The sequence below is a fragment of the Mycteria americana genome, chromosome 8, assembly GCF_035582795.1.
Source record: "Mycteria americana isolate JAX WOST 10 ecotype Jacksonville Zoo and Gardens chromosome 8, USCA_MyAme_1.0, whole genome shotgun sequence".
Taxonomy (NCBI): Eukaryota; Metazoa; Chordata; class Aves; order Ciconiiformes; family Ciconiidae; genus Mycteria; species Mycteria americana.
Genome location: NC_134372.1, coordinates 28553741 through 28576658, shown reverse-complemented (window position 1 = coordinate 28576658; position 22918 = coordinate 28553741). Strand labels below are relative to the sequence as shown.

General features: G+C 54.2%; 3 protein-coding genes across 5 annotated transcripts in view; 2 read left to right on the top strand and 1 right to left on the bottom strand.

The window, feature by feature from the left end:
- The first annotated feature begins 1440 nt into the window (after positions 1-1440).
- Positions 1441-10337, top strand: SLC12A3 (solute carrier family 12 member 3). Of its 2 annotated transcripts, none has more exons than XM_075509672.1 (26): positions 1441-1800; positions 2075-2158; positions 2412-2487; positions 2679-2774; positions 2960-3099; positions 3312-3422; positions 3614-3725; positions 3979-4109; positions 4369-4453; positions 4863-5017; positions 5351-5458; positions 5709-5832; positions 5925-6026; positions 6126-6281; positions 6359-6458; positions 6868-6979; positions 7547-7687; positions 7865-7971; positions 8139-8221; positions 8407-8454; positions 8660-8764; positions 8968-9079; positions 9386-9472; positions 9561-9696; positions 9794-9861; positions 10196-10337. In XM_075509672.1, the coding sequence occupies exons 1-26, from the start codon at positions 1441-1443 to the stop codon at positions 10335-10337; spliced, it is 3081 nt and encodes a 1026-aa protein (XP_075365787.1). The 2 variants fall into 2 exon arrangements, with proteins under 2 accessions (XP_075365787.1, XP_075365786.1); XM_075509671.1 differs by having other exon boundaries at positions 8618-8764.
- A 742-nt stretch (positions 10338-11079) lies between these two features.
- On the bottom strand, positions 11080-15451 carry TMEM170A (transmembrane protein 170A). 2 transcript variants are annotated; one of them, XM_075510495.1, is made up of 3 exons: positions 15298-15451; positions 15011-15186; positions 11080-14413 (listed from the first exon to the last, which is right to left on the bottom strand). In XM_075510495.1, exons 1-3 carry the CDS (start codon positions 15416-15418, stop codon positions 14369-14371), a joined length of 342 nt encoding a protein of 113 aa, XP_075366610.1. In that variant the 5' UTR covers positions 15419-15451; the 3' UTR covers positions 11080-14368. The 2 variants fall into 2 exon arrangements, with proteins under 2 accessions (XP_075366610.1, XP_075366609.1); XM_075510494.1 differs by having other exon boundaries at positions 15016-15186.
- Positions 15452-15656: 205 nt separating this feature from the next.
- The window catches only part of CFDP1 (craniofacial development protein 1), a 68834-nt gene continuing 61572 nt past the window's right edge, over positions 15657-22918 (top strand). The window contains exons 1-4 of the mRNA XM_075510510.1: positions 15657-15935; positions 16032-16137; positions 16748-16979; positions 18840-18940. Of these exons, the coding sequence (XP_075366625.1) occupies positions 15881-15935; positions 16032-16137; positions 16748-16979; positions 18840-18940 (494 nt within the window). The 5' untranslated portion in view covers positions 15657-15880. The remainder of the gene's footprint in view (positions 15936-16031; positions 16138-16747; positions 16980-18839; positions 18941-22918) is intronic.

The following is a 22918-nucleotide window of genomic DNA, read 5'->3' as shown; positions in this document are numbered from 1 at the left end:
GTGTTGCACAAGGTGCTGGAGCGAGGCTTGTTCCTTGTCCCCATCTCACCCTTCTCCATGTTTGCAAGGCTGGGTACAGGGAATGGCAGCGGCACCGCCTGTGCCGGCACATTTTGCACTGCGGTGCCTGGGCATTACAAGAGCTGAGCCATGCGGATGCAGGCAGGCGAGCGCCGCAGGCAGGGCTGCCTGTCCTCAGCTTCCCGGGTAAGTGGGTGTGCGCCAGCCCATGCGGGGCTTATGCAATTGTGGACGGCGCTGCTCGCGCACAAACAATACGAGGGGGCTGAAGCAAGTCCTCAAAAAGCAGGTTGAAATTTGTGCATGAATGCAAAAGACAGCCAAAGGCAGCAGGGCAGGCAGCCCGAATTTTCCATTAACTTGCAAAGCCACACAGGGCTGAAATTCAAGTGGGCTCTGGTGCTGCCCTCAAATTTTATTGCCTGCCTTATTTGCTGTCTTTACCGATCTTATCTGTAACTGCTTTTAAGGGCACATGTGACACCGGGCTGCGGAGGTATAAAAGACGCCGGTCCCTCCCCCATCTTTGCCCGCCAGTGGCTGTGTGGTGGATGCTGAGCGGCAGCACGGCCTCAGCTCGTGTTTTGTGTGATGTGGGGAAGGGTTTAAGAGGCTTATGAAATCAGACATGCGAGTTGGGGGAGTTTTGAACCCTGCGTGCTCAGCAGTTCCCCCTCCCTGGGGTCAGGAGGGGAAGGGAGCTGTGGGACCGTGGGCATCGCTGCTGCCCGGCACCAAAGAGTTGCTAGCCCCCAGCTCTGGGCAATCACAGAGGGACCGCAGCTGCCACCATTCTGTGTCCCCTGGCCTCTCCATCCCCCTTCCCAGCCCCTCAGCAGCAAATCCCAGGCAGGGGCATCCCTTCCACCTCTCAGTGTTGCACTCCCCCCTTTCCCCTGGTTTCACTGTGAGGAAAAGGGGCCGTTTCCCTTCCTGCATCCAGCACAGCTCAGCACCACAGGCGGCAACTCGGAGGCTGGCCAGATGATTTATGGGATCTGCTGAGTCTGGAGCAGTATCCCAGGGAAGGGCGAGCATATGTGGGAGTCTGCTGCCATTTTCCACAATAAATCCCAGTGGGAACTGAATGTTCCCAGGTCGGGGCCGGAGGCAAACTCAGCGCTGCATTTCTCTGCTGATCTGTCCTTGGGACTTAATCTCAAATCTGTTATCACCACCCCCATCGAACACTAGGAGTCAGCGATACTGATTACAGCGGTTTTGATATCCCTTCCAGCTATTTTTTTCCCCCTGACCAGCTCAGGGTGGTTTCAGCCAATTCTTTTCCCCCCGTTAGCAACGGCGGTGGGTGGGTACCGGTTGCCTTGCTCTGGTTTTGCCAGGTATAAAGGTGGTGAGCCCCTCTCTGCCCCATCCCTTGCCCGGCAGGCACCACCAGCAGGGACCTGGGCAGGGGCAATGGCCGAGCTGCCGGTCCCGGAGCTGCCCGCTGCCCTGTCCCGCTGCAGCGGCCGCTTCACCATCAGCACCCTCCTGGGCACAGAGGAGGGTGGCTGGGGTCCCTACGCCGCTGCCGAGGGGGCCGGCTGCGACAGTGCCCACCCCACCCACCTCTCCGGCAGCACCCTCTGCACCAGGACCTTCGGCTACAACACGGTGGATGTCGTGCCTGCCTACGAGCACTATGCCAACAGCAAGGGGGTGGGTGATGCCAGGAAGGGGAGGCCCTCGCTGGCAGACCTGCACTCCATCCTCAAGGTAAGGTGGGGCTTGGCCATGCTGCCAGCATCTCCGGCATCCCCTGGCCGTGCTGCTGATGTCTGGTCCCTGCCATGTGTCCATGGCACGGTGTCTCCCGCTTCTTGATGCCATGCCAATGTGCACATCCCCAAGGTGGTCCCAGGGAGAAGCCAGAGGGACAATCCAGCTGTGTGCTCAGCCAGAGCTGTCCCCCCAGCTGCACCCCTCGGGGACGGCTGGCTGCCTTCAGCCCCGCCCGCCCTCACCTGCCTTCCCCTCGTCCCCACAGCCTGACCCGGGCTGCCTCCGCACGCCGGTATCCGACCTGCAGCGGAGCAATGGCCTGCCAGAGGCTGGGCTGGAGGAGGTGGCGGGGGAGCTGGGCACAGCCCCCACACCGGAGCCCGTCCGCTTCGGATGGGTGAAGGGCGTGATGGTGAGTGCGACTTGTCCCACAGGGAGCATCGTTCTGCCTTCCCACCCCCCCAAGCAGGGGCGTGATGCATTTGCCCCTCATCATCACATTTTTCCCAATATATGTATTTTCCGCAACTGTCTGCGCTCTGAGCGATTCCCCTGCCCTCTGTGGCGGTTTAGTTTTCGCTCAGAGGAGCAGGAGAGCCGGCATGGCCCCAGCCATTCCCAGCTGCCCACGCGCTGATGGCGGGTCCCCCTCTCTGCCCCCCCAGATTCGCTGCATGCTGAACATCTGGGGAGTCATCCTCTACTTGCGCTTGCCCTGGATCACTGCCCAGGCGGGAATCGGTGGGTGCCACAGTGCATCGCGGGCGGGATGATGGCACCGGGCTCACTGCGTCTCGAAACACCGGGGGGGGGGGGGGAGCGGAAATGCCAGCAGCATCGAGCATAGGGTGATGCAGGGGGGTCTATGGGGCTAGGGATGCTCTATGGGGATGGGGGGGATGCGGGAACGAAGCGGTGCCCTCTCCCCGCAGCCCTCACGTGGCTCATCATCCTGATGTCCGTGACGGTGACCACTATCACCGGCTTGTCTATCTCCGCCATATCCACCAACGGCAAAGTGAAGTCAGGTAGCGTGTCGTCCCCCCCACCGGCACAGCCTCCGGCCACCCCAGGGGGGTCTCCTCCACCCTGCGGCTGCCCTGGGGACGTGAACTGCCGGCATGGGCTGCGAGGTGCAGGGGGGCCCCCCGAAAACGTGTGGGAGAGAGGAGGGGGAGGCAGCTAACACCACGGGGTGCTCCTGCCGCCTCAGGGGGCACGTACTTCCTCATCTCGCGGAGCCTCGGGCCGGAGCTGGGCGGCTCCATCGGGCTGATCTTTGCCTTCGCGAATGCGGTGGCCGTGGCCATGCACACAGTGGGCTTTGCCGAAACTGTCCGGGACCTGCTGCAAGTAAGAAAGCGGCTCTGTGTGTCCTCTGGGTCCTGTCCCCTCCACGTCCTCCATCCCCACCTCCTCCCTGCACAAGCTGCGTTAATTACCAACATTTGTGTTAACATTGGGCCACTGATAATCCACCACTGGCTGCTAAAACTTGTGGCAATCCTGGCGGTTTGGTAAGGGAAAGGGTTATTTCCACGTTGTGGACGGTTTCCCCTCCCCAGGAGCACAACTCCCTCATCGTGGACCCCACCAATGACATCCGCATCATCGGGGTCATCACTGTGACGGTGCTGCTGGGCATCTCCCTGGCCGGCATGGAGTGGGAGGCCAAGGTAACACTTGCTTCTTCCGCTCACCTTGTTCCCTTGGGCTGATGAGAGCCGTCCCCGCAGCCCACCGGGCATCCGAGGAGCAGAGGATGCCTGTAGCTCCCCAAAAACAGGCAAGGGATTCTCCTAATGAGTTTTTCACCATCTCGGTGCCCAAACCCCAACCCCTCAGCTGGCTCTTTCTGGTCTGGCAGGCACAGATACTGTTTTTCCTGGTCATCTTGGTTTCCTTCATAAATTACCTGGTGGGGACAGTGATCCCGGCCACCACCGAGAAGCAAGCGAAGGGCTTCTTCAGCTACCGAGGTGGGTCCACCACGGATTGGGGTTATGCTCAACAAGTCCAAGCACATCGCTGGAGCCCAGCTCTTTGCTGCTGTTGGGGGAGAAGTTTGCTATAGGAAGGTGCTCCTAGCTGAGAGATGTCATTAAAAGCACGGTGTCTTCCTCCCACGGGTTACCTACTATCAGCAGCGTGCCTCCATCCAGCACTGAGATGCTTCAGCTAGGAAAAAGGCAGCTGGGAGGCCCCAATGCTTCTCCTCTGCTTCCTCCCCAGCCGACATCTTTGCCCAGAACTTTGTGCCCAGCTGGCGTGGACCTGAGGGCTCCTTCTTTGGCTTGTTTTCCATTTTTTTCCCATCGGCAACTGGCATTCTGGCTGGGGCCAACATTTCAGGTGACCTGAAGGTGGGTTTTGACTGTTGCTGCCAGAGCCGGCGTTTCACAGGGCTTAAGCTCTGTTTTCCCCAGGGCTTTGGTTTTGGTCCAACTTTTAGACCTTATTTTATTTCTTCTGGAAACTTTGGGGAAGGCTCAGCCAGGAGATGCTCTGCGGCTTTGTGTTGCAATGAATTAAAATTCCTCTTGTATAGCAGCCACAATTAAAATGCTGTTTTAGCGGTGCTGCTGGAAAGCTGTCTTACATCTCTCTGACTCCCTTGGGCAGGATCCCGCCGTGGCCATCCCCAAGGGCACCTTGATGGCCATCTTCTGGACCACCATGTCTTACCTGGTGCTTTCCGCTACAATTGGTAAGCAGCATGTCGCCGGGTGGGCTCCCCCCCCACCCCACCCCACCCCCCCCGCCTAAATGGGTGGCCTGGGAGGATGCAGGTGGTGGGAGCCAGGAGCAAGCCGTGGATGCCAGCACCGATACCCCGGGACGAGCGCCACAAGTGCCAGACCTCATTCCTGCTCCCATGGGGGGCAAAGGCCTCCTGGGTGGGCAACGCAGCTCATGGCATTGCTCATAGCCATTGTGCAGTGGGGCAGCCCTATGGCAGGGACCTGGGGGATGTCGCAGGCAACGGAGACATGGGGCTGGGTTGCGTGGAACTGTGGAGAGATGCCAGCCCCGCTCCAGCCCTGTCAGAGGGCTGCTGGGATGGCACGCGTGCAGGAGGCGAGCGGGTGCTGAGCGGGCGCTGCGTGCCCCCCCAGGCGCCTGCGTGGTCCGGGACGCCTCGGGCAGCCTGAACGACAGCGTGGCAGTGGGCTTGCCGGGCTGCGAGGGACTGGCCTGCGCCTTCGGCTGGAACTTCACCGCCTGCGCCCAGCAGCAGAGCTGCCGCTATGGGCTCAGCAACTACTACCAGGTGCTGCCTGGGGCCACCGCTCTCCCCGGTCCCTGCTCCTGGCTGGGTTTGTGCTGCAAGGGATGGGTTTCCCGGGGCAGCCCCGTGCCCAGCATCCCCCCAGCATCCTGGGAGGCACCCGTGCTGTTAAAGCACCCGTGTAACGGGGATGCACTGGGGAGCATGTCTTCATCAGGCTTTTGGACGGGGCAGGACTTCACCGCCTGGATAATGTTGCTGGAAAAGCACTGAGGGCAGCAGGATGGGGCCCGGGGGCTGGAAATCGCTTAGGGCCAGGGTGGAGGTTGATGCGCTGGGGGTGCCAGGGTTCCTGACTGCCTGGTTTTTGGGCAGAGCATGAGCATGGTGTCTGGATTCGGCCCCCTCATCACAGCAGGGATCTTTGGTGCTACCCTCTCCTCGGCACTGGCCTGCCTTGTCTCAGCCCCCAAAGTCTTCCAGGTGAGCGAGTGGTGTGTCCGCGTCCCCCAGCTCCTGTCCCCGAGCCCGGTAGCAGGTGATGATCCTGGGCACGCACTCAGTGCTGCGGGGCTTTGTGGCCATGAGCAGCCCCAGAGCGAGGAGGATGCTGCCATCGGCAAAAGCACGAGGCCAGTTCGGCCCTTGCTCTTACGGGTGCAAGAACCACCACGGCACTGCCATTCCACGTCCCCGGCAAAGCCCACCATCCCCAATGCGTCTCTCCCTGCAGTGTCTCTGCAGGGACCAGCTCTACCCTCTCATAGGCTTCTTCGGGAAGGGCTACGGGAGGAACAGCGAGCCCATCCGTGGCTACATGCTCACCTATGTCATCGCCGTTGGCTTCATCCTCATCGGTAGGTGCTTGCTGCCCCAGCATCCTCCTCGTGCCCACCGCCAGCCGGGTGGCTTGGTCCCCACCAACAGCTCACTCTCCTCCTCCTTGCAGCTGAGCTCAATGCCATCGCCCCCATCATCTCCAACTTCTTCCTCTGCTCCTACGCCCTCATCAACTTCAGCTGCTTCCACGCCTCCATCACCAACTCCCCAGGTGGGCTGTGCCATGCTGTGCCGTGCTGTGCCGTGCAGCGGGCGGCTCCCTGCCTGGCTCCCCGTCCCGGCAGCAGCCGCTATGTGTGTTTGCATGCAGGCTGGCGACCCTCCTTTCGGTATTACAGCAAGTGGGCCGCGCTCTTTGGGGCCACCGTCTCAGTGGTGATCATGTTCCTGCTGACCTGGTGGGCGGCCCTCATTGCCTTTGGCATCGTCATCTTCCTCCTGGGATACGTCCTCTACAAAAAGCCGGGTGTGTGGCAGTAACCTGGCACCGGCGATGCCCCAGGAGGTGTCTGGCCCTGTTGCTAATCCATCTTCCTCATGTAGACGTCAACTGGGGCTCCTCCATGCAAGCCAGCTCATACAACATGGCCCTCAACTACTCAGTGGGGCTGAGCGAAGTGGACGAGCACATCAAGAACTACAGGCAAGGGTGGCTTGGCGCGGTGCTGGGCATGGAGGGAGGGGGATGCAGAGCCAGCACCGCCACTGGCAAACCCAGGATGGCTTCATGCCCATAGCCAAGTCCTCACCACCATCCTCAGTAACTGGAAGCTCTGGCAAAACGTGGCTGTCTCCAAAATCCCATGTCTTTGCCGTGTGGGCAGTGGTGGAAAGCAGGGCAAACCTTGCCTTCCCCATACCAGCAGACACAGACACATTGGTCTCGTCTGATATAAAAAGACCAAAGAGTGAGGCTGGACTCTCAGCCATGTGAAAGATGCTCCCTCTAGTTGCCACTGGCCAGGCATGGGAGAAGAGACACGGCTCATTCTGGAGAGGCTGGGTGCCTCCAAAGTACCAGCCTTGTCACCCTTTTCCCTCCCTGCCTGCAGACCTCAGTGCCTGGTGCTGACCGGCCCTCCCAATTTCCGCCCGGCCCTGGTGGACTTCGTGGGGACGTTCACCAAGAACCTCAGCCTGATGCTCTGCGGCAATGTGCTGATCGTGAGTCACCTGCAAGAGCCGGTTGGTTCCTTGTCCTGGGGGCTCCGGCCACCCGTGGGCAGGGGGCTGGGAAATGCAGATGCGTCCTGGTGGGCTCACAGGGTGGGGATTGAAATGTGCCCATTTATGTGCCGCTGGATGATGAAATGTTTAATCTGGAAGCCTCTCCAGCTTGTTATGCAATATTGATGAAGCACCAGGATGTCCCTGTGAGCTAATGGCTTCCCCTTGCCAATTAATTGCCAAAGAAAAGATGCGGAAGGACGAGGCGGTTGCTCAGAGGACAGGGGTGGTCCTGCAGCCCTGAAGCCTCAAGAGCAATTGGGACATGTAGTGCAGCAAACGCCAGCTCATCTGCAGCCATGGCACTGCTGGCACTCTGTGCATTGGCTGTTGACTCCCAACATTCACTGATTTTCTTGCTGTGATTGCAACCTTCCATGTGGGCACTGGTTACATCCAAGTCTTGCCAATGAGGGAAGAAAGGAGCTGGAGGTCCTTGGTGGCAAGACCACCAGCTGGAAGGGGCCGCCTGTGCCTGAGCCCCTGCCCCTGCTCCCCCCTAAGGGACCGCGGAAGCAGAAGATGCCGGAGTCCCGGCTGATGGCAGATGGCCACACCAAGTGGCTTATGAAGAGGAAGATCAAGGCTTTCTACACGGATGTGGTGGCTGAGGATCTGAGAAGTGGCGTCCAAATGCTCATCCAGGTAGAGCACCCTCGGCCGTTGACTGTCAGGGTCCCTCCTCTTCCATCATTGTGAGGGGGGCTCTGACTGCCCTCCCTGATCTCCAGGTACCCCCCTTTGCCTCACTCCCCTGTGGGCTGACACCACCTGCGTCCCTCTGTCCCTGCAGAGGGGTCTCATGGGGACATCTGTCCATAGGCTGCCGGCCTTGGGAAGATGAGACCCAACATCCTGGCGCTGGGCTACAAGAGGAACTGGCGGACTGTGTCCCCACAGAGCCTGGAGGACTACGTGGGCATCCTGCAGTATGGTCACGTCGGTTCCTCCTCCCCCTGGGGACGCTGGCACCCAGCGGTGGCCCCGCGGTTGGGTGTGGGGATGCTGCGGCCATGTGTGCAGGGTTCGGCCGGGCTGGCAGTGCTGCCCGACATGAGCCGGCCACCATTAACTGCCTTCTCCTCCCTCCTTCCAGTGACGCCTTTGATTTCAAGTATGGCGTGTGCTTACTGAGAATGAAGGAAGGGCTGAACATTTCCCAAGTGATCCAGGCTCATGGTAAGCAGTTTTGGGTAGCTGGGGATGCTTGTAGATGTGCCGGAGCTGTAGGACATGCCAGACGGCACCATGTCTCCAGGAGAAGGTCACAGTCCTGGTGGGACATCACTCCTGGACTGGGACCAAAGGGGATGGGGACACTGGGGTGCTGCCCTGCTGCCTGTGCTCTTCTCTTCCCTCCCCAGTTAACCCCACATTTGAGACAGCAGAGCACCCCGAGGAGAATGGCAGCAGTGGCAGAGCAACCACAGGTCAGTCCTGGCTTGGGGCCACCTAGAGCAACCCCAGCTCCAAGGATTATTTTCGAGGATCTAGGTTTGCAGGCAGGGGCACAGGTTTTGAGCTGTGAAGGGGAGCAAGGCTGGGGCCAGGAGGAAGCGGTGCCTTTCCCCGCAGCGGGTGGTGTCCCTTGCCGACGCCGGGACCCTCTTGCCCCAGCAGCGGACCCTGCCACCTTGGCTGGCGAGCAGCAGGCGAGCACTGTCTTCCAGAGTGAACAGGGCAAGAAGACCATCGACATTTACTGGCTCTTCGATGACGGAGGTAACCTTCACCGTTGGCTGCTGCAGCTCTTTGCTGGCTGGCTGTCCAGTTAATGCAAACCCAGCACCTCCATCGCGGTGCTCGGGAGGGCTCGGCCCTCACTGAATGGTGCCAGGGCATCCCTAGCATTTGGCGTCAAGAAACCGCTGGTGAGCCCATGGGGTCACTGCAGCTGCATCTCCCATGGGGTGTTTTGTGGGCAGGTCTCACACTACTCATCCCCTACCTCCTGGGGCGCAAGAAGCGGTGGGGAAAGTGCAAAATCCGGGTGTTCGTAGGAGGGCAGATCAACAGGATGGACGAGGAGAGGAAGGCGTAAGTGCTGGCGGCCGCTCGCACCCCGCAGCCCCTCTTAGCCATGTGGCCACCGCCGCTGTCCGCACAGGCAGGTGGCAGGAGCCGCTTCACCCCCCAAGCCCCCCCAGGCTTTGCCATAACGGGATCTGTGGGCTCCAACCTGGCTGCTTTGCCTTGCTCCTCCAAAAATCAATGGGATTGTGGGGTGGGGAAAACCTAAGTGCAAACCGAGGACAGCAGCAGGGGTTTCTGCTGGGACAGGTCCCTGCTGAAGCCACCATGCTCTGCTCATTTTTGGAAAATGTGTCCTTTTCCCTCCGGCAGGATTGTCTCTCTGCTGAGCAAGTTCCGCCTTGGCTTCCATGAGGTCCACATCCTCCCCGACATCAACCAGAAACCCCGGCCAGAGCAGTAACTGTCCCCCTCCCCTTCTCCCCCTCCCCAGCACCCCCAAACCCACCTGGACCCCCTTTCCTGGCACCATCTGCTTGTCTTGCAGCATCAAGAGGTTTGATGACCTGATCGCTCCCTTCAGACTGAACGATGGCTTCAAAGACGAGGCCACAGTGAATGAGATGAGGCAGGGCTGTCCCTGGAAGATTTCTGACGAGGAGGTCGATAAAAACAGAGCCAAGGTAGTGCCAGGGGCTCCCGCAAAGGGTCTCCTGCTTTTGAGACAAAATTCAGTCTTTTTGGGAAATTTTGCATTTTTCAACCCTCTTTGCTCTGCAGTCGCTCCGACAAGTGAGGCTGAACGAGATTTTGCTGGATTACTCGCGGGATGCAGCCCTCATAGCCATGTAGGTGCCAGCAACTCCCTCGTGCCCATTTCTTGCCCCATGGAAATGGTCCCTCTGTATGTTCCCCCCTGCCCTGCATGGGGAGATCCTGGACAGACAGCCCAGCACCGCGGTGGGGTGGTGCAGCACCGCGGGGAAAAGCCCTTGGAGGGCACCAAGGGGTCCGGCCCGGGTCCCATCAGGGGGGAGGACGGGCCGTTGCCCCTTTTTAGGGAAATAACCTGCAAATTAGCACGGGACTGGGAGAGGGGCTAAGGACAGAGCTTGGCTCGGCAGGGCAGCTGGAGGGGGCTGCGCTGGCTGTGCCTCACCCGGCCCCTCGCTGCTGCCGCAGCACGCTGCCCATCGGCAGGAAGGGTCGCTGCCCCAGCTCCCTCTACATGGCCTGGCTTGAGACCCTCTCGCAGGACCTGAGACCCCCCGTCATCCTCACCCGAGGAAACCAAGAGAACGTGCTGACCTTTTACTGCCAATAAAGCCTCCTGGATCCCTGCCGACTCGGGATGTGAATTTTTCAGGCCAGTTTTGATCTCAGAGCACACTCGTGGGGTCTGGGGGAGCAGTGAAGGCGTGTGGTCACCAGCTCTTGGGAAATGCCCACGCACGCAGCTCTTAGAAACTCATTTTGCCGATCTCAATCTATGCAGGTTGTATACAGCTATAAAGCGACGCACGCCCCATAGTGCAGGTGGTGCTGCAGCCCTGGGTTTGGCTGGAGCTGTGCAGGTGAGGCGCAGGGTCCTAGGTGGAACCGTGCCCCATCCCGAGAGCAGCAAGGGGACAGCGGGACCCCGCGGCCACTCCCTCAGGAGAGCCTGAACAGTGCACAGGGACAGACCCACAGCCCCGGCAAAACCACCGTCTCAGGGTGAGAACCACCCCAGGGGGACGGGAGCAGGTCAGCACCAAGCCCAGGCGCTGCAGCGGCCTTGCGTGTCCGCTCAGGGATGGGGACTCCCGGCCTCGAAACAGGCTGAGCCCATCCCCAGCAGCCGAGCAGCAGCGAGATGTCACCTCGGGCTGTGATGCCTGGCCGCAGGCACACGTCCAGCTCCTAATGGAGACAAAATTGACCACCGGAACCGGGACATTTCCTGGTGCAGATGGCCCTGGGTGCGAGAAACCTGTCCCGTGCAAGACAGGAGCAAGGTTCATTTCCAAAAGCACAACCCAGGCCCCCTTGTCACCCTGCAGGAGAAACACACAACTCCGTTCACCTCGATCTTTACAGACTTTACTGATAATCACCACCAGGATTAGAAGTATCAGTAGAAAAATAAAATTTACAGTTTTCTATCATACAAAGATTTGTTCATGACAGCTGCAGTTGTTAGTGAGACAGGAAGTCGGGCGGTATCTAAATCAGCCCAGCACAGAGGATGTTCGCACACAGAAAGCAGGGCCACGAGTCTCAGCTTGAGTAGCGATGTCTGTCCAGGGCAGGCAGCTTCTCTGCAAGGTGTTTCCTTGACCAACACTCCTGGATGGGCTCCCTGGCCAGGGGTTCACAGCACTGCCCAGCCCGGGACACTTCGGCGTTGACATTTTTGCAAGCTCTTTGCAGCTTTTGGCAAGTTTGACTGAGCGAAGCCTACCGACACCTGCTGAAAACTGAAGGAATTCCTCCACTCGCCTCACTCAGGATACGGAACACAAAGGGAAGACCAAAACGATGTGATGAGAGGGAGGAAACTACTGGCAGTGACCGATCCGGTGCATCAACTCAGAGCTGCTCCTCCTTCCCATGTGGATCTGGTTTTACCAGAGAGGGAGGTCAGGAAGGCAGCCAGGGGAGGGGAGGGTGCTCTGTGAGTACTGGGGTGACACAAAGGACTCTCCCCCAGCACTAATACCTGTCAAGACAAGTCAGCAGCTGATTGTTCACCTTTTATGCAAGAATTCCCTGAAAATTTCACGGTGCCTGGGCACAGAGAGGCACCACCGGCTCCAACCACTCAACTTCCAAATAGTGGCCGAGCTGCCAACTCTTCAAGTGGAGCAGAGCACCCCCCAAAACAGACTTTGGGAGATCACAATGGGTAGAAAACAGGAGGTTTTCAGTTTGCCCAGCACCAAGTGATTTTATTGAGCGATTCTTTTCTAATTCGTTCTGAGCTCTTAACAGCCCCGATTCATCCCCTGCATGCCTCAGCCTCATTACTGCAGAGGAACCATCGTTGTGCCGTAGCACACTGATAAAGTGCTTTCCCAGTTGCAATCAGCTTAGTCCTTGCTACTGAGGGATGCCAGGCACCGGGGCAGGGGGAAAGGGGAGCACAGCAGGTGCCCAGGACACTGGTTTCTAGTGTCACCTGAAAGGTAAGGCCAGACCCGCCCAGTCTAAGTCTCACTGAGGGACTTTTAATCCATCCAGGAAAATGCAGGATAATTCACATGAATTAAACCAGGCACTCCGGACACACGCTGTGTATGCAGCCATTTGAAATAAGAGGTGGGAAGGGGGAAAGACCTCTAGAGAAATCGTTATTCCTGCTTTTTCACCAGGGGCAGAAGCAAAGAGGGAAGGAGAGGCCCAACCTTCCCCCAGGGGATATGGCGGTAGGAAGACAGGCTCTCTACAAGCAGCACAGCACACGGGGCGCTCTGAAGATCCAGGGTTTAGTATACGTTATACTGCTTGGACCTCACCCACCTAAGGAGAAGGATTCACATTAAAGTCTTTCCTAAAATGCACAGCTTTATTCCCTGAATTAACATGGGCTAAAATTTAGAGTAATCTCAGCAAGTAGCTCCTGAAGAATACCTCTCTCCGTCAGCTGTCAACAGACCACTCCGGAGAAGTTAGTACATAGAAAGAAATTCTTTTTCATGATAAAACACACGGCTCTGTTGAGGGTTGTTTCAGCACAGAGGACATGGGTTCACGGAAGATAACTGGCCTTACGAAATGTTGCAGGTACAAAAGGCAAGCTGGTTTGGAAACCTAAAACACAGATGGGACGTGTCCTGGGAGGCTGGACACAGACGACACCTTCCCTCAGCAGCCCACATGACTGTCAGCTGGTCATAAACAAACAAGGACCACAGCAAAGCCACTGGGCTGGCTACACCACTCAGCCACATTCTTGGGGTTCAACCTCAGCTTCCCCAAGGGCCCCAAAAAACCAAGCCCCCAGAAAGCGCCCAGCTAGCTACCCGAGAGCCCTGTCCACATAGCATGCCTCTGGGCCAGAGGGCGGACCTAAGAGTTAGTTAAAAGTCACTTAAAACAAACTAAAACAATTCATTAGAGGAGACCATACTGCCTGCCAGTAAGGGTTGGTTCAGGGCTATGTTCACGCGGCTTGTCCCTGATGGACACGGGAATCACCCAGGCTCTTCCTGGGACCCTTGCAGGCATCTCGCCCACCGGCACGCTGCAGCCTGGATGCCGAAAACACAGCGTGCTCCCTGCCTCCACGCCCAGGAAGCCCCAAGTCACGACAACCCAGTGCCAGCCGTGCAGTTCTCACCAGCGCGGTCACCAAAGCAGCAGCGTGCTGAACTTTACGTAAGCCGGTCAGCGATGTTTACATATCAGTGAAGACACCCAGTTCCACCATACCAATGTAAACATGTTCAGCAATTAAAAGGAGAATGGAGAAGTTTAAAAATATGAGTCTCCTTCAGAGCCTGAGAAGCAACGGTGCATGCTCACACATGCCCTGGGATTTCTAGTGTGGGCAGCGGGGGCATAGCGCCTGCTCAGCTGTGCTTTGCCTCTCAGGCAGAAGGTACACAGTGCCTGAAGAGCTTCACCATAATAAAATTCACAAAAACAGCAATCTTTTTTATGCTGGTTATTTCCCCTGCCACAGCATTCATAGTCACAGCTCTCGGCCACAAATTTGTACTTTCATCCATCTAAAATGATTTTTCCTTCTGCTGCTCCCAAATTCATTATAACCAAGACCTGGTATTAGAAAATTGGGGCCAGGAAGAAAACAAATTAAATTTCTCTTTTAAAAAATTCACATTAAAAGAGCTTCAGGTTCACTGCAAACAAAGCAGCAAGAAGTCAAAGCATTAAGTGAGCTCTGAAGACATCACATCACTCTGTAGTACTGTTTCTACCCCAGAACAGCCCATATCACGTCTTAGTTACATCCTGTTGCTACAATTCAACACTGGTAAGGGTACGTGGGCCTCCTCCTCCGGAAGCCCTTTTCCTATCCTCCAGAGAAATAAAGTTTCACTTGGCACTTAATGTTACCAAAAAGTAACAAAATTCACAATTTTAAGCTTAATTTCAAGCCACGCTGGAGGCAGGAGCAGGCCTTCACCTATCCTTTAACCAGTGGAGAAGCACGCGCCGAGGCATGCCTGGAGTTGCACTCCCTCATGATTTGTTTCAGAGACGGCGCAGGCAGCAGATCCTTTGCTCTTCCTTTGATTTGGGATCTCTAGCGTCTGAAGAAGAGCTAGAGAGTGGCTAAAATGCGTAGAAATGAAACCACCACCACGCAGAAGGTCTGGCCCACTCCTAAAATGAGGGCTTCAAAGGGAATCATTTTTTTCCCCGCAGCTCTGTAAACTCCAGCAATGGCAGCACCTGTGGAGAGGAGAAAAAGCCGAAACATGAATGTGTGACAGCCACCGTAAGATATACACTGTTGCACCACAGGGCCAAAGGGAGACATCTCAGAGAATCTGAGACTGGGGCAGAGAACAGGGGGGTCTGTGGGAGAGCGCCCTGAACCCCTGCGCACTGGCTGGCAGAAACGCCGGACTGGGTTTACCATGACAAACCTCAGCCAGTAACCAATGTGTACTGGTGTCAATAGGTAAACCGGTGGGAAACTCTGCTGAGGCTTCCAGAAGGTGCAGAGGTTGGGGTGGTTTTGGGGTCCTCTATACCACAGCCCACAAGCTGCAAATATTACCCAGTTTTGGGTACAGACACCAAACTTGTAAGCGTTTTTTCTCCCAGTGCTCAGAAACCTGAAAGCCCACCTGGATCTGCACCCGAAAGGCATGTTTGGCACTTGACAAAGGGCTCGATAGGTAGGACGGCCTAACACTTTCAAACATGGGGCAAGGGGAACACAGCCAAAACATTCATGTCCTCTCTACCCCGGGGAATGCCGCGGTTCGACGCACTCCCGAAGGCAACCTCTGATCACTACAGTCGGTATTTTGGAACATCTACCGTACTTGTCAGGATGCCGGCGGTAATGGGTCCCACGATGCCCATCAGCAGGAGGCTCACGGACATGAACCTGCCGTACTTGTGATGCCTGAGCGTGAAGAGCGCTAGCAAAGCTGCTGGGACGTGGAAGGAGAGGGAGGAGACGAGGGCCCACAGGAAGACGCCATACCACATCTCTGTGGAGAGAAGGGCCGTGAGGCAGGCTCAGGGCCCGCAGGCCCCCAGCGAGGCCGGCGGAGGCGGTGGGTGGGCCCCGCTCCAAGCAGGCCCCGCAGCGGGGAGGGTACCTGGGAAGGTGGAGAGCGGGCTGGAGTAGGTGGTGGTGCCGTTGCCCACGCGGGGCACCAGGCGGAGGCTGAGGATCTGCTGCAAGAGCCCCCCGCCGCCGCCCGGCTCGCTGCCCTCCATCCCCTCTCCGGCCCCGCCGCCGCCATCCGCCGGCTCCTCTTCCGCCCGCCCCCTTCCGCCCGTTCCAGCCAATGGGAAGCGCCGTGCAGTGACAGGCAGGGCTCTCTGCCAACCGCCGCTCGCCGAGGGAGCGTCCGGGCAGCCGGGCTCCGTCTCCGCCCCCGCGCTGCCATGGGAACGGCTGTCGGCCGCAAAGAATGCCGGGAGCCCCCTCGCAACGGAAGTCGCCCCCGGCGCTGGGGCGGCGCCATTGGTGGGCGCTGGAGAGGCGCTCTAGTCCGCTGGCTGCTCTCGTCGCTGCTCCCCGTGCTCGGTGCCGCCTCAGAGGCACAGCCACCTCCCACTCCGCTAGGGGGCGCTCCGGGACAGGCGGCGACTCTCTGGGCGGCGGCGGGCGTGCGTGAGGCGGCGGCAGCGGCAGCAGCGGCGGGTGTGAGGCGAAGCGGCGGCGGGGCCGGCACCATGTCGGGCTCGGAGGAGTACTCCTCGGCCGAGGACGAGGACTATGTGCCCTCGGGTGAGCGGTGGCGGGCGGGGGGGGGGGGGTGGTGGCGGTCCCGGTCCCGGTCCCGGTCCCGGTCCCGGTCCTGGTGCTTACCGGCTGTGCTCGCAGGTGCGGAGTACAGCGAGGACGACGTGAGCGAGCTGGTGCGGGAGGAGGCGGCGGACAGCCCGCGGCCGCCCCGCGGCAGGAGGAGTCCCCGCTGCCCCGCCAGCAGGTACGGCCGCGGGCGGAGCCGCCCCCGCTTCCGCACCGACGCGGGTTCCCGGGTGGGAGAATCCGCGTTAGCTCTGCCCGGCCCGGCTGGGAGCCGCCTCCGCCGGTGCTCGTTCCGCCGGGCGCAGCGCTGTGGGGCTGGGAAATGCTTTTCTTCGTTCCGGTTTAACGTCAGAGGCAGAGATATCCTCAGCCTTGAAAGACACCGTGCCTGGAAACCCTCCCCAGGAGCTAGTTATTTTCCTTTTAATAAGTCTTTTTAAGTACAAAACACTTTTCGGTGTCACATATATACAGTTTATTTAAAATTAGTTCCTATCTTGCCCAAGTTCTCCTCCCCTGCAATATCCCAGAGTCCATTATATACTTACAGATACAGGCACACACGTGCCACCCCACTTCAGGGGACTGCCTGCTTCACTCTCACGGTGTTTTCTGAACAGCATCATCTTTTAATTAAGTAGCTTCACCCCCAAGATTAGGGGAAACCTCCCAGGTAGAATGTCTTGGTGAGAAAATGAAATACTGTATTGCTTCACCCATGCTTATAGTTCAGCTCTGGAATAGTGTTGCAGCACCTCAGTATATTTCTTTTTTGCATCTGCTTCCAGGAAAAGGAAGAAAGGAGGCCTCCTGCTTGAGGTAGATGAGAAAGAGGAAGAAAAGGCTCAGCAGAATGAAGAGGAAGAAGAGGAGGAGGAAGTGGATAATGTAGAGCAGGTGGAAAGAAACAGAGAGGAAGAAGAAAAAAAGAAAGAGGATGCTCTTTGGGCCAGTTTCCTTAGCGATGTGGGACAGAAACCCAAAGCGGCGCCCACCGCACAAGTGACGCAAGCTAAGAAGGTAACGGGGGCCTGGGCCTTCACCCAGAGAGTGTGGGAAGGGCCTGAAGCTTTAGAGCACACAGTGTTGGTTCTAGCTGGTACCTAATGTCAGTCAGAGCCAGGAAGAGGCTGGGTTCACCCCTGCTCCATCTGCTTTGTAAGCCTGGAGCCCCACCGTGGGGCAAACTCTAAGCTGCTGGCTTCCTTCCAACTGGGGAGGTCTGTGATCTGGCGGTGCTGCTTTTGGAGCTGCTTGTCAGCATCTTGGAGTGTCCCACGGAGCCCTGTTGGCCTCTGTTTCTGGTCCTGGATTTGCTTTGTGACACAGGAGCACTACAATGAGCTTCAGTCTGAGTTGTGCTTGTGGGCACAGCTCTCCCCTGAGGCTTGTGCCTTTCCTGATGCTCAAAAAAAAAAAGGAAACTCTACGTGTGTGAATGGGGAAGCAGAAGAGACCTTTGCTGATATCTCTGTGCCTTGCCCTTCATCCTCGTACAGTAAGGGGGTCTGGAAGATGCTGCACGTTGGGATGGATATTTGTAACAAGAATGAATCTAGCTTTCTGTAGTTTTCTTTATAAGCCCCATTATGCTCTCACTCTCTGTCTGCAGAGGTTTTCTGTAGAGACAATTCTGTGTGTAATCAGCTATTTAAAAGGATTTGGTTCTTAATAAAACTAAATGCGTGTATTTGCCTTGCAAAACCTTTCACACTGAAGGTGGTAGAAGGAAAGAAGGTACCAAAATTGACCCTCTGTTGCTAGGATTGTCTTTTTTTTTTTTTTTTTTTTTTTTTTTTTTTAGCGGTCAGCCAAGGAAGTATTTTGTAACAAAAGTCTGGACTCTTGAATCAGTGATGTCTGGTTAGTACAGTTCTCTTCACTCTCTGAAGTTTCTTTCTACAACTGTTGGAAGCAGCGTAGTTGTGTAATCTTTGTTTGCAACCTTTAGAAGAAGAGTCCTTTCATCTGAAGCCTCCTGCTTCTCTACACCTCAGTTGTTACCAGCTGAACAGCTGAGATGGTTACAGGTAGAATTAGAGAGAAGGAGAGAGGAAGAGTTCTCTTCTGAGCAATTCGACTCTTATGGTTAGATTGCTAAAACATGAGCGGTCTTTGAAAGTTCTTCCATAGCCTAGAATAATTTATGGAGAGATGCAGTTCCTCTGTTCTCTTTGTGAACTTCTTAATTTGGACTTAAGATGTCTGCTTGAAGATCTCTGCAGTGTGTGTTTGATTTAGAGCAAGAATTTTGGGTTTTGTTTTGATTATTTATAGGGTCTGAGTTTTTTATGTATGCTGTTAAAAGCTGTGGTTGTGACTGAGTAAATTAAGAGGCGTTGTTGACAAATAGCTTAATAAAGATATTTCCCTCTCAAATTAAAGAGATGTTATTGACAAGTAGCTTAACATCTTCAGGGTTCTCTATGAAGATCAGCCTTGCTTTTCCTGCTGGTGGGTTTTGTTCCTCTATATTCTCGAGTAAAAATAAACCTGTTTCTGTGTAATCCACCCTGGCAGCTTTACTGCCTGGTAGTGCTTAGTTTGGGAGAACTGAGTCTTCAGGCTTTTGCTTGCTTTCTGAACCACAGCAGTGTATTCTTGCTCCTTTCTACATTTAATTACAATTTCACTTCTTGTTTTGGGTCCGTTTGGATCCTTGAGCTACAATGGCAGCCTGGAACAAAAGCGGGGAATTTTCTTGTGGTGGCCAGGGAGATTTGTTTCCTTTTTCTTGTTGGTGGGTGATTTGCTCTGACCAGCCAGCCTAAATTGCAGTGCTACCTAAAGTCTGTGTTTGGGTCCTCAGCCCCTTGGAGTGATAATTTGGCTTGGCTCCACAAATACTTTGTTTTGCTTTCTCCTTTGTATGTTTCACAGGCTGAAGAAGAGAATGGTGGGAACAAGCTTCAGGAGAAGCCAAAAGATTCAGGAAAAGTGACAATCACCAAAGTGTTCGATTTCGCTGGTGAGGAAGTCAGGTAAGCTGGCAGATGTGATGTCTGCTGCGGGCTCAGAGCAAACTGGGTGCTGCTCTTCTGCTGGCAGGCTGGAGATGTGCTATGAAGCACGGTGTATCTTCTCCTTTTTCCTTTACACTTTTTTTTTTTTTTATCATGAGCACATACAGACCTCAAGGAAAACGAGGCCAAGATTTTTCTGCCTGAGGGCTGCAGAGTATCCTTATATGCAGACCTCAGTCTTTGCTCAACTTCAAAATACGCCTGTAAATTCACTTAGGCTTCCCCATCTGGACAGTGTTTAAAATGGTTGGCAAAGCTTCCTGGTGGCACTGCCACTGTGAAGGTTGAGACAAGGAGAACAACTGCTTATGGCCCCACAGGGGTGGCAGTAATGCATTTTATTCCTTCAGTCTAGTCCAAGCCCTGTGCTGGGGGCAGGATATTTGCTGTCGCTTTCCCTGGTGGTGTGCACAATCCACTACAAAGATCTGCAGACAGTAAGAGGTGTTTTGCTGAACGGACTAATAGCTGAGTGCTTTTACCTCGGAAACAGCTGCAACAAAGGTGATGGGCTAGGTAAAATCATCCTTTAGGCTAAGTTTGGCTTGCAAGATGCCTCTCAGGATGTGCCGCAAAAAGGAGCAAGCATTTTATAAATGTGTAAGACCAAAACTGAGGGGCCTGGGTGAACCCACTTGAAATCTGAATGCACTGTGACATTGTGGTTATTACCGTGGTGTATTTTTTTTTATATGTAGTCGTAAACCTGATTTTGTCAGATGAGAATTTTGCCTCTATTTTGTGTGACAGCAGAGGGCAGCAGTTCCCAGCAGTAACACCCACACTGCCTAAATCTGGAGGAGGAAGCAGAGAGCAGGGGCTTCCGCTGCTCTTGCTTTTCATGTCAGCACTGCTGCCTGAGCTGTTTGAAAAATCTGAGGAGGGCCATGAGTCATAGTAGCGACTTTCCTGTTTTCCTGCACTATCCGGGCTGTAGGAATACCCTTCATTCACTGAAGAAATGGCAAAGAACTGTACCACTGCAGCTTTTCTGAGAGAGAGTATCTGTCATACCCTTTCTATGAAGGAAAGGCTAAGTCTTCCCCGTGGAGAGATAAAAATCTGTAGCAGAATTACAGACAGAAATGTTGTGTTCTGATGGACACTCCCCTCCTCAGCCACCAGCTTGTTTGTCCCTGATTTTCCTGTGGTGGTTTTTTTTTTGGTTCAAACGTGATGTCCTACCAGGTGAGAGTGGATGAAGCTATAGGATCGCAGAGCTGTCATATAAAAGCCTTGTTGGGTTCTGACGTATCAGCAGATGGCATACAGCAGAACTGTGTTCCTGGTGCTTTGGGGCTGCATGAAATCAGCATGCAATCTTATTTGGAGTCTGGACATGTCCACCTGTGTGTCGTAGGTGAGTGTCATGTCCTAACATGAGCACAGAAGTGTATTGCTAAAGGAGGGGGTTGATTTACAGGGAAGCTTGCCTTGTAGGCTTACTTCAGAACATGAGTCTTCCACTTCTGGAATGGAATTTTTTTTTTTTGTGCAATTTTTGTGAAGTAGGACTCTTTAAAGTAGGGAGCTAGTGAAAATGTCTGCCTTGAAGCTTCTTGTTTACCTGTAGCTATGAAAAGAAGCCCATATAATTATGATTTAAGCATAGAATTACTCGGACGTTGGTCTGATTCTGGCATTCTAGATTTTGCATGGTGGTTACCGATTAGCTTTACCAGTGCTGGTCTTGCCTTTATTGGTAATATTACTTGGAGGGGTTGGAGAAACTTTCTCTGTCCTTCAAAAAGTGTCTTGCTGTATGTGAACAGAACTTGTCCAGGGCTCCTAAGATGCTGAGTTTGTGCTTTTAACATGAGTATCTTATCTGTAGGTTTTTAATAGCTATAGCTAAGTTAGATAAAGGCATATTTTTCTGCACCGGCTGCTTTTCTATTGTCCTTTGTACTGCTCAGTACTGACTGTTTCCCTTGGGGAACTGCAAAGGAATTGATACAAGTTTCTACTAATTTTTGATCAAATAGGCAAAGGCTGGAACCTGGGTGACAATGAGACTGTAATCCTGCAAACCACCAAGGCTAATATATTTTTGTTTACAGCAGCCGTTGTATCAACAGGTTACAGAGCCAGCAACAGAAAGTTTGCACTGAGGTTTGGAGGACTGTTTTCTGCTGGTGCCATGGTTACAACATGCTACTTTCTTTAGCTGTTTGATAACAGAAAAAATCCTTCAGTGCTTTTTGTGATTTTCCTTGATTTTTGTGATATTCAAAGCTGAAGCTTTTGTGTTGTTCGCTACATCTTGCATGTCTAAATGTGTTACATTGTTAGCTGTGGGTAGGATATAAGGAGTTATTACTGCTTACAGCTACTGGTACTTTCCTGTAATGGCAGTAGGTGAGGGCCAGAGGGATGCTTTTTCTTCAGAATAGCAGGAGGCTGTCTTTGCACGACCCTAATGTCTGCAAATGCTCTCTGAATACCAAACACTGACTTCCTTGCCTGGGGAAGCAGCTGACAAATTGTTGGTTACAAAAGCCAATATACGGTAGTTGTGTGTGTGCATTTCTGGACTGAAAGAACTGAAATGAGAGCTGTCTGTTGCTTTCCTTTCTAAATGGTTTGAGGCTACTTTTGAGCGTTGCTCTTTTGAAAGCTTGAGAAGAATTTAGATCAGTATTTAAGCACTGATAGATGCAGGGCACAAATTTTGACAGTCTGCTCACTGAAACTCTTAAGAGAAGATCGTTTAGCCCTGATCTTACGTTGCAGAGCAATTTATTTTCTCCTGTAAGAGGACGGTATAATCTCTCTTCTATGGTTAGAGTAGCAGAAGTCTCTTGAAAGAAATCTCCAGCTACAGGGCTATGCTAGAATAGTGAAAGACCTTCCTCTTTAAGCTGTCAACTCCCCTATAGGTTATTGTTGCACTTAACGTCCATTTTGATTAGTCTGTGCTTGTAGCAGTTGCTAATCATAGAATCGTTTAGGTTGGAAAAGACCTTTAAGGTCATCAAGTCCAACTGTTAACCTAGCTCTGCCAAGTCCACCACTAAACCATGGCTCCAAGTGCCACATCTACTCATCTTTTAAATGCCCCCAGGGACGGCGACTCGACCACTTCCCTGGGCAGCCTGTTCCAATGCTTGACAACCCTTTTGGTGAAGAAATTTTTCCTAATATCCAGTCTAAACATCCCCTGGCACAACTTGAGGCTGTTTCGTCTTGTCCTATGGCTTCTTACTTGGGAGAAGAGACCAACACCCATCTCATTACAACCTCCTTTCAGGTAGTTGTAGAGAGCGATAAGGTCTCCCCTGAGCCTCCTTTTTCCAGGCTAAACAACCCCAGTTCCCTCGGCTGCTCCTCATAAGACTTGTGCTCTAGACCCTTCACCATCTTTGTTGCCCTTCTCTGGACATGCTCCAGCACCTCAATGTCTCTCTTGTAGTGGGGGGCCCAAAACTGGACACAGTATTTGAGGTGTGGCCTCAGCAATGCTGAGTACAGGGGGACGATCACTTCCCTACTCCTGCTGGTCACACTAGTTCTGATACAAGCCAGGATGCTATTGGTCTTCTTGGCCAACCCAACACCAAACAAGCCAGAAATAAAGCTGCAAGCAAAATAAATTAAAATGACTATGCCTGCTGTGTTGTAATGTTAATGTTGTAGCTATGCATTAGATTTGCTCAAAGTATGCCTACAAAATGGGCTTCTCGGGTAACTCAAGCACCTCCTTGTATTACAAATTACCAAATAAAGAATTAAATTGAGTGGCTTTTAATTTTATAAAATACATAGTATTTTAGTATTACTTATTTTACTTTAGTATAATACATAGTAAAATACATAGTACTTTAGTATTACTTATTAGTATTTAGTATTACATATTACTTTAGTATTACTATTAGCAATATTTAGTATTACCTTGTAAAACTGAAGCTGTTGAATCCTGGAACTAGAAACAATCTT